This window comes from Cavia porcellus, unplaced genomic scaffold, assembly GCF_034190915.1.
Source record: "Cavia porcellus strain 051 isolate PalLab524CR breed Dunkin Hartley unplaced genomic scaffold, mCavPor4.1 scaffold_7, whole genome shotgun sequence".
Lineage (NCBI taxonomy): Eukaryota > Metazoa > Chordata > Mammalia > Rodentia > Caviidae > Cavia > Cavia porcellus.
Genome location: NW_026947490.1, coordinates 80,951,944 through 80,971,315, shown reverse-complemented (window position 1 = coordinate 80,971,315; position 19,372 = coordinate 80,951,944). Strand labels below are relative to the sequence as shown.

At 41.5% G+C, this 19,372-nt stretch overlaps 1 protein-coding gene across 1 annotated transcript; it reads left to right on the top strand.

Moving 5' to 3' along the window:
* Positions 1-336: 336 nt before the first annotated feature.
* On the top strand, positions 337-18,918 carry Amd1 (adenosylmethionine decarboxylase 1). The gene is made up of 9 exons (XM_003466443.5): positions 337-526; positions 12,224-12,310; positions 13,099-13,225; positions 14,628-14,730; positions 15,535-15,577; positions 15,671-15,815; positions 15,932-16,024; positions 16,109-16,264; positions 16,722-18,918. Exons 1-9 carry the CDS (start codon positions 417-419, stop codon positions 16,860-16,862), a joined length of 1,005 nt encoding a protein of 334 aa, XP_003466491.1. The 5' UTR covers positions 337-416; the 3' UTR covers positions 16,863-18,918.
* The last annotated feature ends 454 nt before the right edge of the window (positions 18,919-19,372 follow it).

Genomic DNA, 19,372 nt, shown 5'->3' with positions numbered 1-19,372 from the left:
CCTATGATCCGGGGGGGCGGGAAGACTGTGTCACTTCCTGGCCTTTCGGAAAGACACGGTATATAAGGCCCAGCACTCACGCAGCTCCCTCGCTTACACAGTATGGCCGGCGACATTAGCTAGCGCTCGCTCTACTCTCTTTAACGGGGAAGCAGCGGACTACAAGAGACTGAACTGTATCTGCCTCTATTTCCAACAGACTCACGTTCAACTTTTGCTCACACAAAAAAGCCGGGAGAATTTTATTAATCCTTTTTTTAAAAAAGTTAATATAAAATTATAGCAAAAAAAAAAAGGAACCTGAACTTTATAGCAACACAGCTGGAACAATCCGCAGCGGCGGCGGCAGCGGCGGGAGAAGAGATTTAATTTAGTTGATTTTCTGTGGTTGTTGGTTGTTCGCTCGTCTCACGGTGATGGAAGCTGCACATTTTTTCGAAGGGACCGAGAAGCTGCTGGAGGTTTGGTTCTCCCATCAGCAACCCGACGCCAACCAGGGATCTGGGGATCTTCGCAGTATCCCGAGGTGGGTGGGTGCCCGGGGCTCCGGGCGGCAGAGCTGGGCCTGAGGGCACTTGACTCGGCAGGGGCCGGCCCGGCCTTCGGAGGTGGGCGGCCGTGGAGGATGTGGTCTTGGGGAACGGCCGTGTCCGCCCAGGCGGGAGCCCGCGTCTCCCGCCGCCGTGGCCGGGCGGTTGTGCCCTGGGGGAGGGGAGGAGGCCGGCCGCGTGCTCCTCAGGTAGCGTCCCCGGCGGGCGGCGCCTCCTACTCGGCAGCCAGGCCCCGGGTGGGGGCCGCGCGCTTCCCGCCGGCAGGTGTGGCTCGGCGGGCTTAGTCAGGCGCTAATTCGGGCGTGCTCTGGGCGGGAAGGGGGAGCGAGCGGGACCGCGGGCGCGGAGCGGGGTCTTGCGGGCCCGGGGGGGGGCTGGCGAGCAGGCCTCCCGCCGCCGAAGAGGCGGGCAGCGCGTGGTGCCGGGGCGGCGCGAATTGGGCGGGAGCGGCCGCCTCGAGGTGCCTGGGCCCCGCATTCAGGCGGCCGCGCTCGACCCTGGGCGTTTTCGGGGCGGTGGGCGGACCCGCCGAGCTGTGCTCTCTCGAATCTTTTGACCTTGGGTTGTGTAACCTGTTACGGAGTCCGAGGATCCGAGGAGGAATCAGCGACTCGAGAGGTGCGGGGTGCAGGGAGATCTGCCTGCGTTCGCAGGACGGGGGCCCCGGACACGATAGCCTTAATACCTTGAGCTGGACCAAAGACCGCGGGCCTCGGCCCCTTGTCCCCGACTGGCAGTCACGCGCCAGTGAGCTTCCTGGATCACGCGAAGGAACCGTTTTAGTGGTCTTGCGGTGGGAATCTAAAGGCCTAGAAAAGCACTGGCGATACTGAGGGTGCCTGGGCCTTGTTTCCGGCGGCAGCCCCACCAATAATGACCCCTTCTCCTCCCTTGGCCCCTCCAACGGTTTTCTCTGGGCTCCCCCGCGGTGAGCGCGGCTAGGGTGGCCGAGGGCGCGGCGTGGCCCTGTTCATTGAGAGACAGTGACCAATGAGCTCCAAGGCTCCACCGAGAATCCTTGCCCCAGGGTGTGAGCCAATGGCCGTTTTAGGAATGTTAGCTGTGCCTGCGGCCGACCCTTGACAAAAGCAACTGGAGGAGAGAATCCAGGCGGCCACGTGCTGCCGCGACTTTAAAGCACATTGGGAAACGCAGTCCCTATTAATTTCTTGAATGCCGGCATTGTAAGGAAAAACCATCGTGGTAGCAAAAATGTAACAGGCCTCATGTTTTGAATTTCTTGCGGCACTTAACGACGTTTAATATAGAGCCAGGCTCAATTCTAAACCTTTTACATACATTATAGGAAGCATTGCTTCTTTCATAATAACCACGGAGAACCTTAAATCTTTTTAACCTTAACCGACTAGCCTCTGTTTTTAAGTTGCCAAAATTTGAAAACCATAAAATCCTTTTTTGGTCTTTGCTTCACAACCTGCCCCATTGTCTTTTAAAAATGTAAGTAGGTGTAAAGGTCATTGGTAAGAGATTAACAGGCTGGGTAACGAGTAAATCTGTTTATGAAGCATGTTAAGCATAACGGTAGAGAAAAAATTAAGACTAAAGACCTCAGCTTGCCAAAGACATAAAAAAGAAACTAGAAAAATAACCTTTCCAAAACTGATGCAGGAAAAAGTAGAAAACCTATGATAGTCCTGTAACAATTACAGTCATCAATCAACTCACAAAAACTCAAGACCCAGATTATTTCACCAGGAATGTGCTCGAATTCAAGGAGGAAATCATTAGTATTGCAATATTCTGAGAAATAGGGGGAACAAACTGTGGTTAGCATAACATCAAAATTTGAGTAGGCAGCTGGTGTGGTGCATGCCCTTGTAATACCAGCGCTAAAAGAAGCTGAGGCAGGGGAGGAGCAGCAAGTTGTGGCCAGCCTAAATTCTGCATGGAAAGAACAAAAAAAATTGGATGGGGCTATCAGGCTCTGCTGACAGAACGTTGTAGGATAAAGCCATATTGATCCCAGACCTTGTGCTTACAGTAAACACTACTGAGCTCAAGCCCCAGCCCTGGAAATTTCTGAAAAAGTTAACACATCTATTCCGATCCAGGCCATTCATTTGTATTTACCAAAGAAAATATGTAAAAAATTCTCCAAAGAATCCCACTTGAATATTTATAGCAACTTTGTAGTTACCTCCCAGCTGGAAACAAATCTCTATTAACTGACCTGTGGATGAAGATTGTTATATATCCACACAATAGAATACTCTCCAGCAATAAAAAAGGAATCATTGACATATACAAGAATATGAGTAATTAAGCAGAAATTATGCTGGATGAAAGAAGGCAGACAAAAAGTACAGGTGTCAAACTTTTATTTCAGCAAACTAATCTGATACCAACCTGGTTGTTTACCTAACTGGGGTAAAAGGAGAGATGGGTTACAATGCAGTTGGGGGATCTTTGGGGGTTCATTTCTGGTGCATGGGATTGACTGCACTTTTTTTCCTATCTCACTTGTGTGTGTCTGCACACGCTCCCGGAATGGAACGCAGGCCCTTGCACTTGCCAGACAAGGCGCTGGGCCACTGAATGGTATCCCAGGCCCTCGAATCACCTTTTTAACCCAGGGCCTTACTCAGTGCTAGGCAAGCCCTCTGTCACCTGTCTACCACTTTTAGTTGGTCAGATGTGTATTGGAAATACTTCATACAAATTCCTTTCTCGTATTTATGGTATCATGAGCATTTCTAGGAAGTCCAATTTGTTTTTCTCTTGATGACTAACAGTCAGGCGTGATGGGACAGGTCTGTAATCCCAGCAGAAGGATCACTGAGAGTTCAAGGCCAACCTGAAGCATGTAGTGAGATCATCTCAAAACAAACAAACAAAAAAAAACCAAGCTCTTTTCTACCCTATTTAAGACATTTTTACTCACCTGGAGGTGTCAAAGATGTCCTCCATCCCGTCCTCAAAGATCTTGCATATTTAATCTGCAATCCATCTGTAATTACTTTCATGTTTGGTAAGAAGGAATAGGAAGCGCTTTAACCAAAATTGGCCTTTTCCAAGATTAATGCTTGTAAAGTTGGGAATCTCTTAATTGAATTTTCAGAAACTGTCCTCTGGTGGGCTGTTTAGCTTAGTTGAGCCTGGATGCATTCTGAATTAGGTAATAGTAAGTTTTTGGTTTTTTAACTACTTTCTCAAGTGAGAGGTACATTATCTAGACATACTTAGTTGTTTTTGGTAGCAGGAATCAAACTCAGGACCTTGTGCTTGCCAAGCAGGAATTTATGCCGAGACCCTTTTAGCAAAGGAAAATCTTAGCTATATATATATCTTGGATTAAAATATATTATTTAACATTACACTGGAGAAAAATAGCAATAACGGAAGATCTCAGTGGATTTCTAACAGTCATTTCACACAGTATTTTAAGTTGAAATACAGGACAGCCCATGCACACCTGTACTGCCAGCACTATAGAGGTTGAGGTAGGCAGATAGATAGAGTTTTGAGTCTTTATCCAAAAGTATCAGACAAGCTTTTATAAAAATAAGAAATGACAACTTTGAAAAAGAAGTAAACTAGAAAGAAAAATTTGGTGAGAAAAGATAGTTTAATGTGATTTTTCAGGGTGTTAAGGTTTTTTCTGCTTTAGAATTCCTAATAGAACTTGCTAGTCTTAGTTATGAGATAAATTTAGTAGAGAAAAGGATAAACGTTTTGGGAATGTTAGTTTTATTTTTCAACTTATGAGAGTATCGAAACTAGAATCTCTGCTGTTGAAAGTAACATTTTAGAATTGGTGAAATATTGTTTCTTCTCTGTTTTACAAGTTTTAGAAGTTGAAAGAATTTTCAGTAGATGATGGGGTAGTTACAAAGATAGTAAGGTGCGATAAATACTCCGAACTCTTAATTTGGCTACATCATTGCACAATATTACCCTTTCAGTCATTTATGTTGAAGGAATCACAACAATGCCAAAAACCCTTTTAGTGTAAAGGCTTTGGCGTGGAAGAGCTTCCTGTGGAAGAATTGAACTCTTCGTTGCACTAGTCCAGCAGTTTCTAAGAGGTTTCAGCTCTTTCTTCCAAATCACATTCAAAGTAGTAGTTACTGTACTAGCAAGACTTAAATTGGGGATAAAAGTTGAGACAATACTGATTATAATTAGCAGTGTTGTGTTCTGGGTTAGTTTCCTTGAATAAAAGAGAGAGTTCTAGTTCTCTGGATATCTGAATTAACTGTCCTGGAAAGGCATCTTCAAAATCGAACTTAGTGAGTCCTAGGCTTTTTGTTTTCGAGACAGGGTCTTACAGTTTCACATGCTCAGGGCTGGTTTGAAATTTACTCCGTAGCCCAGGCTGCCTGCCTCACTGAATCTTGGGGTAACAGATATGCCCCACCATGCCTAGCAGTTCCAGATTTTTTGTTTAAGAAAAGTCTTTTTGACCCAAAAACTACCACTTAGGGTAAGGGTTAGTGGCATCCTGTGTGTAATGTAATAAAAGTGTCTGATAACAGACTTCAGTGGACTGGGAGCTAAGTCGGAATTAGGAGGTTTCTGTGTGGCTTCCAACAGTGTGTTGAGCTTCGATGCCAGACTTTTTACTTTAGAAAGTAGTATGTAATCCAGTCACTTGGAGGCTTTTTATATACAAATCCCTAGGCAACGCTCAAAAAGTGCCTGACTCAACTAATAGGATCCATGAATCTGCATTTTACAGACTTTTCAGATGGCATTTTGTGCTGCTTTTTAAAAAATGTTTTTGAAAAATCATAAAATTTTTCATTGTTTTAAGGATGTTGCAGTTCCATAGTATTATATTTATTCCCTGTTGTACAAAAGGTGTCTAGAACTGTATTTTGTACAACTAGAACTCTACTCAGTCATCTCTTGGTGCCTGTGGAGAACTGGATTCAGAACACGTTCCTAGACCAAAATCTAGTCTCGGTTTTGTGAAAGTCCCTGGATAAAACGGTGTAGTAAACTGGGCATGGTGAGACAGGTATACCTGTAATGTCCACATGAGAGAATCACCAGGCGTTTAAGGCCAGCCTGAACCACAAAGCAAAGTCCTGTCTCAAACAAAATAATTAAAGTGAAATGAAATGAAATGTAGTATTTGCATATAACCTATTCACATCTTCCCAGATACTTTAAATGATAAAGTCAATATGACGTAATTACACTAATCCTCACTGGCATTGTCAGTCACTTTAGCTTATCTCTATGATTTTGACTGCAAAACACTTGATTGGATGGGATCATCTCATGACTGGCTTATGTATTATTATTATTAGAGTAATGTCACGGCTCATCCATTTTGTTAGCATGTGACAGGATTTCATTTTTTTAAACTAAGATCTATTATATACATACGCCACATTTGGACGTTTAGGTGGCTTCCAGCTTTTGGCTGTTGTGACTTTTTATGAACATAGGAATTCAGAAAAATCCTGCAAATCCTGATTTCAGTAATTTTGGTTATGGACCCAAAAGTAAAATTACTGTATAAAACAGTAAACTCCATTTTTTGAGGACCCTCTATACTGTGTGCCATAATGATCTGCACCATTTACATGTCTACCAACAGAGTACACAAGGATTCCTGTTCCTCCACATTCTTATCAACGGTTGGTTTTCTGTTTTGATAGTGGTCTTTTTAATGATGGGTTTTAGGTGATACTTCATTGTGATGTGTTTTAAAGAGTTAGTGTCACCCTGTGTTTGCTCAAGGTCCTAGGTTCAAACCCCCTGTCCCCTACCCCTACCTCACACTTTGGTGTGTGGACCACTATGCCTGCTTCATTATAGTACATACATATGTCTATACATATGTATGTATTGGTTTTTCTGAGACAGGGTCTCACTCTGTAGTCTGTAGTGCAGACTGGCCTCAGATTCCCAGCAATCCTCCTGCATCAGCCTCCACACCTTCATTATGGTTTTAATGTGCATTTTTGTGGCTGATGATGTTGACCATCTTTTTATATTGGTTACTGACTGCATTATCTTACTAAGATTGCCAATCTTAAGTTACTGTTTTTGTCTTTTTTGACAGGTCTCAGTATGCATTCAAGCTGGCTTTGGGCTTACTTTGTAGCCCAGGCTGGTCTCAAACTTGGAACAATCTTCCTGCCTCCGCCTCCTAAGTGCTGGGATTACAGGCAACAACATATGGCTTCAATTTAAGTTCTTTGCTCACTTTTTAATCATTTTTGTTGTTGAGTTATTGGTGTTTTACTGCAGATGTTAGCCCCTTATCAGGTATAACTTGCAAATACTTGCTCCCATTCTGTGTATTGGGTTTTTTTCCATGTGCTTTTGTTTCTTCCCACTGTTTTCTTTGCAAAGTGTTTAAATTTGTAGTCAGTTTGTCTTATGCTTTGTTGCCTGTACCTTTTGGGGTCATTATCAAGAAATCGTTGACAAGTCAGGTGTGCTAAAACTGCCTGGCTTGGTGGCACACGCCTGTGATCAGCACTCTGGGAGGCTGAGGCAGGATTACAAGTTTGAGCCTGGTTTGGGCAGGTTAGCAAAACCCTATTCAATCCCTTGATTCCCTAAATAATAACTTTCTAACATTCTGTTACAGTTTGTATAATTGATCTAGAGATGCTTTAAAGTGCTAGAATCCTGTGACCCCATAGGGAGTTTGCTGGGTGTTCAAGGATGAATTACATAGTGAGACACTGTTTCAAAGAAAAGCTGCAGAAGTACCTGGGAAGCTTTGCCTGGGTTACATACAAATACTATGCCATTTTATATAATAGACTTGAGCATACTCTGATTTTAGGATCTGTGGGGGAGGTAGGCGTCCCCCACAGATACTGAAGAATGATTGCATGGAACTTTCATCCTTTGTTAGTGTATTGGTACTAAACTGTCTCAGCAGCTCCTGTTGTTCCCTCATTTTTTAAAGACCTGTTTTAGTCTCTGTAGAGAATTAACTTGCCAGATCTCCTGCAACCCCCTTCAGTTTGACAGGGTTTTTTTTTTTATTAAAGAGAATGGTCAGAAACAAACTGAATTAAAACATACATTGACAGGGTTGGGGTTGTATCATCTTGAAGCCCATGTTTTACCATGCACGTAAAGTCTGTTTCCATTCTCTGTGCCCCAGTCTCCTAGCAATTCTCGCCTAGCAATAGAGCACAAAGCCAGGCTCTGTGGTACACACCTGTAATCCTAGCACTTGGGAGGCTGAGACAGGAGAATCACTGCAAACTCAAGGCCAGCCTGAACTGCATAGTGATCCCTGTCTCAGAAAGACATAAAAATAAAAGAAATAAGGTGCTAGTCATGCACTTTACCTGCCTCTCCGCACACACACTTGAGAATGAATGAGAACTTTGTAAATATGTGAGATACAGCATATGTAAACCGGGACTGTCTTTTGAGTACTGGAGTGGTATCATCCTACCTGGATGTCCCTAGTCCCCCTCTTTAGCTTGGAAATCACCTGTATAAATGTCCAGACTGCACTGTTTCAGTACTAGATCTCGCTAGACTCCTTTCATGCAGATAGGAACTGTTTCTACTCCAGTGGACAAGAGCAAGCCGCATACTTTTGTCTAGCAGTAATGACTCATTACATTTTATTCACAGAGTGACTAAAAAATAACAAGTAGCCTAAATTTTTTAAAATCTAAAAAGTGCTCTTTGCTTTATAGCTATAGGGACTTGGCCAGCACAGCTGCTAGAGGTCTCCATGGGTGGTGAAAGGCAGGATAGAATAGAAAAGGGGATCCCTGCTCTTCTGGGCAGTCGGGCCCTCTTATTTGCAGACCAGAAATAGCTTGTCTTGGAGCTCTTTTTGTTTGCACCTGATACGTATTTCAGGCTTGTCGGCTGTCTGAAACCAGTCCAGAAGTACTTGAGAGAAATAAAGGGAAGAAGATTTTGAAAAAAAGAAAGAAAAACTCCCTGCTGCTGCTTCACAGGCTTTTGTGGTTTTGTTTTGGTTTTTGCAGGAATTTTATTCAGCGGCATTTTGGTTGGCTTTTCTAATTCGCCTAACTCCATTTTGGTTGGCTTCTCTAATTCACCTAACTCCTAACTCCGCAGTGGCAAGCCTGTGATATGTGTGCCACAGGTAGCTGTATCATTGAACACTCTGAAGATTTACCATTGCTGGTCAGTGTTCACATAGCTGCTCTGTGCGTTCTGCCCAGTTTTTGTTTAAGACTAGGTCTGCTTGCATTGGGCTGGCCTATAATCTGCCTCAGCCCGCCCAGTAACAAGAAAGATAAAAGTGCTTTATATAGTCTGCAGTGGTGGCATTGTCTAAATTGTCTGTGATTAGAATGTCATTCCAGTGTTTGTAATGGTTTTTTTATTTAGGTTTGGTTTTGGTTTTTTGAGACAGGGTCTTGCTATGCAGTTCAGGCTGTCCAAACATTGTGATCCTCTTGCCTCAGTGTCCATAATGACAGTGGGAAGTATCTCCTCTGTTGCCAAACATGTTTCACTGAGATGATCACTAGTCAGTATTAGGAGCTGTTTTTACAAAACTGTTCTGTTCGGTAGTTCTTGCGTTATACATTGCAAACAGAGTGCAAGAAAGCACCAGCTAAAAGCCCATAAATTGGGAATGTATTCAGGATAATTCCAGTCCTCCTGCCTAGGCTTCTCCCTAGTGATGAGACCATAGGTGTGCTCCACCATGTCTGGCGCATGATGGGAAACTTTACTACTCAAGAACGCAATTCTTGGAAACTTGTAAAACATAAATATGTAGGTAAAATATTTCCTGGTTTGCTAGGCATGGTGGCACATACCTGTAATCCTAGCATTCAGGAAACTGAGGCAGGAAGATCACTGCAAGTTCAAGGTTAGCCTGAACTACTTAGACCCTGTCTCCAAAGGAAAAAATCCTGGTTTCAGTTGCTTTTGTTCACATTTTCTGAACTATTTACTGAAACTCAGCCTCACTGTGGATCCTGGGCCAGCCTTGAATTTGTGATGTTCCTCTTGCAGTTTCCTACCTGCGAAACTGGAAGCATGTACCACCACCACTCTTTCTGTTTTTAAGTGCTGTTTCTTCATTGACCTCATTGACTTACACAGCTGGGCTATAAGTTTTTCCTTGAAACTGGGAGGCTCTGAACCATCGGAGGCCACCTGAAGGGGCGCAGTCATGCATTTACTGCCATTGGCCAGGAACGTGTTAAGTCAGCGTTTCTCAGTTGGGATGATTTTGTAACCCCAGAGACAGTTGGAGACACTTTTGGTTGTCATACCTGGGGCAGGAGTAGTGCTGCTGCTGACATGTCAGGGTACTGCTACACAACATACAGGACAGTCATTCCAACGGTGCCTGGACTCAAATGCTGAAGATACTAAGATTGAGAGACACTAATTGAACTTTAATGGTAGGTACTGAAATATCCATAATATCAAAGGTCATGATAAGTAACTCCAAAGAAATAGATGGATGCCCTTTACAGATAGTTGGTGGATGATGCTTCAGTAGCATTCCTTCCTGGCTAAGCTGGTCCAGACCGCATGATATGACTGTCTTAACCGAAAAAGTCTCCTTGGGTCTTGGGAATGCTTAAATTCCTAGGTTAATCATGTCTCAGCCCTCCACGAGCTGGGACAGGGGACCACCACAACGTCCGGTTCCTCCTGTACTTTAAATCTGCTTTAGTGGTTCATCCTACCTGACGCAATGGAAATGCTATGTGAATAATTGCCCTGCATTGTTCAGGTAACAGTGGCAGGAAAAGTACATGCTCGGTACAGATGCCGTGGCTTTTTTCCAAATGTTTTCAGTCCAAGGCTGATCGAATGCTTGCAGGACCCACAGAGGATTGACCATACTACTTTTTTCCTCTACCCGCATATCTATGATAGTTTATTTATGTTAGTCACAGTAACAAGTTAATAACTAATAAGATAGGTGAATCATAATGCAAAGGATCTTTTAACATATCTTGCTGTGCTGTACTCTTTCTTGGGGTGGTGTGGGATGCTGCCATGCCTGTGTGCTGAGATGAAGTGTGGGTGAAGGATGTAGGCAGTCATCGTGGGGTAACACTGAGGAGCCTGCTGACCTGATCCAAAGATTCCTCAGTGTCCTGGATCATCGAGCCTGGACATTTGTTGGCGAGTATCTGGAAACATAGATTGTGAAGCTACTATTACTCAAGAGAGAATGGCAGGAAAGGATTTGCTAGTGTGTCTGGTGAGTAGAAGAGGATGTGTGTGCAGCATTAGAGACATTAGAGGTGGCATTAGAGACAGGTCTGAAATGGATAAGCTCTAAAGAGAACTCAGCTCAAGTTTCATACGTCTTTCTGCCTCAACCTCTTATTTTCTGTGTTTTTTGTTTTTATTCTTTCTTTTGGGATGAGGTCTAAGTCTGCACGTTGCTTGAGCTCAAACTGTGGATCTTCCTGCCCCAGTCAGCCACCGTGCCAGGCTCACAAATGTGTCTCCGTACCTAGCAGCACTGGTGTCCTGACTGGTCCAGTAGGTAATTCTTGTGTGCATTAGGTAGTCCGATCCTAGCCATTGAGTAAAGTAGACCTTCTTCCTCACCAGGTAAGGCGAGGTAAGGAAACCAAGCCAGGAATAACCCTGTGCAGCTGTCACTGGCCTGAAGTGCAGCAGTCTCTGCCTCAGCATCCTGAGTGCTGCAATTTACAGGGGTGTGCCACCACGCCTGGCAGGAGGAACTTCTCAAGGATTTTCACAAAGCAGGAACAAGGGTCTCTTCTTTAGATCTGGTTATTCCTTTTTGCTTCAAGTGTATTGTTTATGGAGTTAAGATATTTTGAGTCTTAAAATACAGCTTTTACTTAGAAATGTGAAACTCAAAGGTTCTGTTTGTCTTCAGAGATTTCCTTTGTATTACTGCTAAGTGACTCAGTTGCAACTCTTTTTCTCACCAAGACAACAAATTACATGTGTTGGACTTCAGAAACCAGGCCTCAGTGTGTTACTTGGGCCAGTCTGGAACTCCTGGAATCAAGTGAGGTCTCCTACCTCATCCTCCTGAGTAGCTGGAATCACATTGGGGGGGGGGGGGCGTGTTTTAAAGAGTTTAGAACATTTTATTTGAAAAAGCAAAATACATGGCCCAGTAAAAGTGTGTGTGCGTATGTTCCTGTATGAATGGGTTGCTGGGTTGCTGTGTATTCCCAGATCTTACTGGTGTGCTGACAGCTTTTTTGTGAATGCACTGGACTTGGGTGATGAGCTGCAATTTGATAGCTCATTTGTTTGTTTTTGTTTTAGTGCTTTTTTGGAGACAGGGTTTCACCACCCAAGTCTTGCTGGCCTTGAATTCACTTTGCAGCCCAGGCCAGCTCACAGTGGTCCTCCTGCCTCAATCTCCCAAGTGTTGAGATTATAGTCATGAGCTACCATGTTCAGTCAAATCTGTCAGACAGGTTTTCACCAATCTGATTGGTGAAATTAATGCCTTTAAAAACTGTTGGCTTTTTCTAGTGCTGAGTAGCAAGCCGAGGTCCTTCACATAGCAAAATATCTTTTCTCTGTATGTTAGTAAAAGTTACTGAAATAAACAAAAATATAAGAAAAGTAGAAGCAATGTGAAGACTGATAAGGAGAAAAACAATGACGAGAAAATAGAGTTTTTAATTGGAAAATTCTAAAGTGCTAGAGCTTTCTGATTTTTACGACAATAAATAACTATTGTTATTAATTATGTTTTTGTTAAATACTAGATCTGAGTGGGATGTACTTTTGAAGGATGTGCAATGTTCAATCATAAGTGTGACAAAAACTGACAAGCAGGAAGCTTATGTACTCAGGTAAGTCATCTAAAACAAGTGTTGGGTAGCTGATTTCAGTCCTAATCTCAAACTGTGTGAATATCACATTGTTCCTCTCAGTCTTAAGTTGTTTTGTTGGCATACAAAGGCCAGTCAGCCTTTTTATAGGTGCAATTAAATTATTTAACACTTTAATGCTTAATTTATATGTGCGTGGCCTTGCATTAAGATGCATAAGCTCTCTATATACTATTTGCATTTGGAATAAACAAATGTTTATTAAAAATAGTTAACATCTGCTGTACCCTTGGGTTGATAGTGGTGAGAACAAGCATGCCTTTCCTCATGGAGCTTATTACTATCTAGTGAAAGAAATAAGGGATGGTTCCAGAGACAGTAGGTAAGAAGAGTAGGTAGTAGTGTAAAGTGATGCAAAGTATATAGTAAGTAAATAATGTTAGATGTCTACTGGGAACACTTTGTTAGATTATTGTATTCAGGTACCATCTGGAGGCTTTTATGTCCATGTATATGAGGGTATCCTATCCCAAAAAGATACAGATCTGGTCATTCTTGGATACCAGTGTCTAGGATACTGGTAAGTGCAGGACTAAAGTTCTGTGTAGTAAGATACGCTTTATACCCAACTCAATACTCTGGAATTTTATATTGATTTTTGAATGATAAAGGAAAAGAATACTACATTGATTACTTCCTTAGCGTAATAACATATAAAACTAACAGCAAAAAATTGTAAATGAAGGTCTAATAAATTAACTGTGTCCTCAGGACATATGTAATAATCTTAGAACTCTTTTCACTTGCAGTGAGAGTAGCATGTTTGTCTCCAAGAGACGTTTCATTTTGAAGACATGTGGTACCACCCTCTTACTGAAAGCACTGGTTCCCCTGTTGAAGCTTGCTAGGGATTACAGTGGGTTTGACTCGATTCAAGTAAGTAATCAGAGATGTTACTTAACCATTACTTGGGATATAAATATTAGGATGCTTATCCTGTGATATGCCTAGTAAATAAGTGTGTATAGCTCACGACTTCATTACAGTACATGAGAATAAGTGGCAAAATGATCTCTTTGACAAGCTAAAGAAAACCACAATTAGCCTTTGTCCAAGAACTACAGAAAACATGGAGGATACAGAATAAGTTAGGATGAAATTTAAATGGGAAAAAAGGAAGAAGACCCTTCTTTCATAGTTGTTGATGATTAATGTACATATAGAGAAATGACTGGGCATGTAGCTCAGTGTTTGAGCACTTTGGATTTTGGAACCTCTAAGTGTGACCCCTAGTACCACCCCCCATCCCCTAAAAGAATGATTTCACTGGTAACATTACCCAGTCTTTACCGTGAAGGGTTATTTAAGGGCCAGTCACTATTAAGTTAAATTCTATTTTCAAGACTACAGAATTTCTAGTTAGGGTACAATTAACTTTGTTTCTTTAAAAAAAAATTTTTTTTTTGTTTTTTGAGACAGTCTTCTTAGGCAGGCCTTGAACTCATTCAGGTTGGCCTCCAAACTCATGGGTAATCTTTCTGACTCAGCCTCCTAAGTGCTGGGATTACAGGCATATGCTACTATGCCTGGCTGTTTGTTTATTTTTTGAGACAGGGTCTCACTAAATTGCCCAGGCTAGGTTCAATATTTTAATCTTTTTCAGCCTCCAAGAGTGCTGGATTATAAGTGTGTGTTCTCTAATTTTTTAAAACAATCTACTGAGCCCTTCCGGCCCTCTTTTCTTTTAACCTCTGGTTGTTGGAATTTAGTATTTTGTCTCTTAAGGTTATCATTAGGAACCATGGTTTTTGTTTCGTTTTCCCCTAGTGCTAGGGATTAAAACCCAGAGCCTTTCTCCTACTAGACAAGTGTTCTACTACTGAGCCAACAGAGTTTTTGTTGTTATCTCTGGATCCCTGTAAAAAATCTAGAGCAATCTGCTTAAAATGGGTCACTGGCTCTTAAAAATTAGATAAACATGTTTTCTGCAAAATGTTTGTTTAACTATTAAAAAGCACAGGTTAGAAACCAAACCACTGTTGTAGAAAGAAATGAACTTTGTCTCTGTGGTTGTTAATGACCTATTATCAGCAGATTGGGCATTTATTTCCTGTTTTAGAATTTTAAGTAATATTGTAAGTGCATTAACGTAAGATTATACTTTTTTTCTTTTAATTCTGGTCTTTATTTTTGAGACAGTAAGATTATACTATGCTAGTACCACTCAGTTAATTTATATGCTTATGAAGTGGAAAATACTTGTCGACTTTTGATGGAAAGTGGATAATAAATTTAGAAAGATTCTTAAAGTTATCCCATATGTCTTTTTATTTTAAAGAGCTTCTTTTATTCTCGTAAGAATTTCATGAAGCCGTCTCACCAAGGTTACCCACACCGGAATTTCCAGGAAGAAATAGAGTTTCTTAATGCAATTTTCCCAAGTAAGTCTACATAGCATGTAAACCCACTTGTTTTCAGAGTGAGAGGATGTAACGTAACCTCTCGGAGATTTTGTGTATATATAGATGTGACATTGGACATACATTTTTCAGTACTTTTAACTTGCCTGTTGTTTTACCAGTGTCATACAGTGATCTTTAATGAGTGAATAGAGAACTTGTTACAGGTTTTAGAAAGTAATTGTGAATCTCAAGTGTTGCTGCTGAAGGGACAGCATAGGAAATCCCTGGAGGCTGAGCACACTGTGCTGTGCGCCTGTTATCCCTCTACTCAGTAAACTGAGATGCGAGAATCACTCTGGTCCAAAGTGAAAGTTTGGCGATCGAATCCCTGCACCTGGCTTCCTGTCTGCATACAGCACAGGGACAGTTCATCTTTATCTAGCCAGTATTTCTTAACTACCATGCAGATCAAAGTAGCCTGTGACAATCAGAAGAGTAAAATCTCTTCCAGAAATATGCCTGTGGCTTCACGAATCCAGGAAAACTGCAGTGCCCCTAGGAACTTCCTACATCTAATACAAAACCTTACTAGGCTGTGCCAAAATGCTGGGTATTTAGTGCTAACAGCTTCCAAGTGTTACTGCTGTGGCGCGAGTCCTTGAAAGAATGAGTGAGAAACACGTAAAGTGACTTGTAGTTGGGCATGGTGACACACCTCCGAGCACTGGGAGCTGAGGCAGGAGGACTGCTGTGAGTGCTAGGCCAGCCTGGGCTATGAAGTGACACCTTGTCTCAAAAAAAAATTAAAACTACTTGTTTTTTACGTTTCTCTTCCCTCAACAGATGGAGCAGCGTATTGTATGGGACGTTTGAATTCTGACTGTTGGTATGTTTGTAATTTCATGAATACTTTATTGTCCATAAAGATTCATTTTAGACTTGGGTTATCATTTTTACAAATTTTTTTGCTTATATGTAGGTACTTGTATACTTTGGATTTCCCAGAGAGTCGAGTAATCAGCCAGCCGGATCAGACCCTGGAAATTCTGATGAGTGAGCTTGACCCAGGAGTCATGGACCAGTTCTACATGAAAGATGGTGTTACTGCAAAGGATGTCACTCGTGTAGGTGGTTTCAGTAAAACATCAGTGTTTCTAGATCCCTTCTGCATCAGTGCTATGTTTTTTTTTATTTCACTCTGTTTATTTTTTAGATTTATTTCATTCTTCTCTTTCTGCAGGAGAGTGGAATTCGTGACCTGATACCAGGTTCTGTCATTGATGCCACACTGTTCAATCCTTGTGGGTATTCAATGAATGGAATGAAATCGGATGTAAGTAGTTATGTCTCGCTTTGGTACTTAAGTTAATACTTACATGTGCCCTTTCCGTGACTAACCCAAAGCTGTTTCTCCAAGGGAACTTATTGGACTATTCACATCACTCCAGAACCAGAGTTTTCTTATGTTAGCTTTGAAACAAACCTAAGTCAGACCTCCTATGATGACCTGATCAGGAAAGTTGTGGAAGTCTTCAAGCCAGGAAAATTTGTGACCACCTTGTTTGTCAATCAGGTAATGTGATTTATTAGCAGCAATGAAGTCTAAAGAGAAATAAATGCAAATAGGCCTGTCACAAAATATATTTATAATGACACACATACTTGTCACTGAGATACCTAGAGGGTAGATGGGGAAACCTTATATGTTAGGATCTTGCTAAGCTAGTCTTAAAACTTGTGATCTTCTTGCCTCAGTCTCCCAATTAGCTAGGATTATAGATGTGTGCTACCAAATGCAGTTATTCCTGGTGTTAGATCTCGTCCATCTGATACCTAATCCTGGTATTTTCCTGCTGGTGGCCTAAAGGAGGGGGGACCATAAGCCCCATAGCACCGAACCCATTAAAAGGGGTCTAAATAACTACAATACCTCAGTTTTATTAAGATTGAAGGCCTATTGCATAACTATTTTGTGTGGAAAAATACTTTGTAGATTGGAGCACTAATGGTTATTTTAATTTTTTTCCTAGAGTTCTAAATGTCGCACAGTGCTTTCTTCACCCCAGAAGATTGAAGGTTTTAAACGTCTTGATTGCCAGAGTGCTATGTTCAATGATTACAATTTTGTGTTTACCAGTTTTGCTAAGAAGCAGCAACAACAGCAGAGTTGATTAAGAAAAATGAAGAAAAAACGCAAAAAGAGAACACACATAGAAGGTGGTGGCCGCTTTCTAGATGTTGATACCAGGGGCCTTGCTTTCCATAACCGCCACCGTGTAGTTGCTGAAAGCCCTAGATGTAATGATAGTGTAATCATTTTGAAGTGTATGCATTATTATATCAAGGAGTTAGATATCTTGCATGAATGCTCTCTTCTGTGTTTAGGTATTCTATGCCACTCTTGCTGTGAAATTGAAGTGCATGTAGAAAAAAACTTTTACTATATGAAACTTTACAACACTTGTGACAGTAATTCAATTTGGTTTATGCACAGTGTAATATTTCTGCAGGTATCGTCCAAAATTCCCCACAGACAAGGCTTTCGTCCTCATTAGGTGTCGGCCTCAGCCTACTATCTGGGACTGTTCTATTTAACTGCTGCCGGAATTTTACACCCAGTTACCTCCACTTTCTAGAACATATTCTCTACTACTAATATTGAAACCAGTTTCTACTTTACAAAAATGTTTTTGCAACAGCGATTAAAGTTTTTCTTCCATGAGTAAAGTCCTCTTAAGAAAATGATTCCAGTTACTCACTTTGTGTATTACTGTTTTAATAATCGTTCCTGCATTTGTAGTCCTTGATTTCTTCCCTCACTGTGGTGTCTTTCTCCTGTCTCCATGCCCCCAAATAAAAGCAATACACTGTTGCTCTGTGGGTTTATATATTAATCTTACACCCCAGATGGGGATGCAGCGAGTGGGGTGATGCTCCCTGGGTCTAATTTTTTTTTAAGAGGATGAGAATTTGGCCTCCTTTTGAATTCTTAAAAGATGAGGGAGAAAATTAAATGTTTCCTCCAAAAGAAACATAGCCACTGTTAGTTAGCAAGCAAGGAAGAGACCAGATCCATAGAGTCCTAGATTGAGATTATAGTGCGCTGGCTGAGCTGTGGAAACCATGTACTGTCCTGTGCTTTTCAGCCAATGAAATTAAATTCTCATAGAGTACCCTCCTTTTTACTTGCTAAGTAGTGGTATAAGTGGATTTTTGTCACCAAGCAAATTAGCGTGAAGATTGTCCTGGGTGTGCAGCAGCTCCAGCCAGGTTGGAGCATCACTCTTACTGTAGTAGCCATTGCCACTAATCTCACCGCATAGCATGGTGTAAACTTGGGTCCACAGCAGAATTTTGGTGGCTTCTCCATTTGTGGCAAAGCTGTGTGGTTTTGTGATACATGTGTGTTCTGACCTAACCTTTTATTGTGTGGTCTCCTTTCACCATGGCATTCACTGCCAAATGAATAACTGTCCAGGTTACTCAGATTGAACTGTGCCGCAGAATGGATGGATTAAAAAAAGCTTAACAAAATTCCAAAAATACCCAGTGAGGAGTGAGTGGAAATGGAAGCTTTCAAGAGTTGGTATCTTTCAGCTATATTTGCAAATACTGTAATTTAAGCCACTGAGAATAGCAGAGTTGGCTAAATCTTGTTTTCAACAATATTTTCTTAAATTTCTGGATTGATGCAGTGATGTTTTGTTCCTTCCGTATTTACAAACGAAACACCTTTTTTTAGTGTTTCTAAACATAAAATCCACTTGGTTTGAAATCAAGTGGTTGGAACACTTTCACTTTAATTTTAACACTGTTGATTGAGTGTTTCATTAAAGAAGCTTTCAATCAACTTGATCAGTTTGATTCTGTAGTGAGCACAGCACCTAATGTTTTGACTTGCTCTGTTGTGAGGACCAATGCTCAAGGTCAATTTTGTTCTTGAACAGTTTCCCAGTAGCTTTGGTGAAATTTGTTGGCTTGAGGTCTGATTCCTTTTTTTTTTCTCCCAAAATACTTAAGAATTCTAATGTTAAACTTGCACAAATTTGTGTGAAACAAAGCCTAGAAAAGTGAAAGCTGTAGATTAAATAGTAATCTTAGTATGGCAGAGGGGGGTAAATTTTGGTGCCATAATTTCTCTTCATTGGTGTTGGGTTAAATCACCTGAAATGTATTTCTGTACCACACTTTAAGCTTCAATAAACATTTGCTTAATTTCTAGTGAAATTCAGGAAGTTTTCTATTGAACCCTTTAATGTCTACTTAAGCAAATTTTATAGAGAAGTCAAAGGTTGGAGGGTGGAAAATTCTAGGCTTTATCAGTGAGCTCCTAGACATGGAGTGGGAGACTTCATATATGCTTATTTTTATTAAACTAGAACTTTTTTTTGAAACAGGGTCTCATGCAGTTCAGGCTAGCCTTAAACTCAGAGCAATCCTCCTGCCTCAGCCTCCTGAGTGCTGAGATTATAGGCATGAGACATTATGCCTGGTTTAAAATAGAACATTAATAAGCTTGGTCATACTGCTATGCTAGGTATACATCATGTTTGGGGAGAGGATTTTGTGGTGTTGAAGATTGAGCCCAGGGTCTTGTGCATACGAGGGAAGCCCCCTGGTTGAAGTCCTAATTGGAAAAATTCTTTAAGGAGGCCATGTTTGGAGACTGAGTGGATAATCC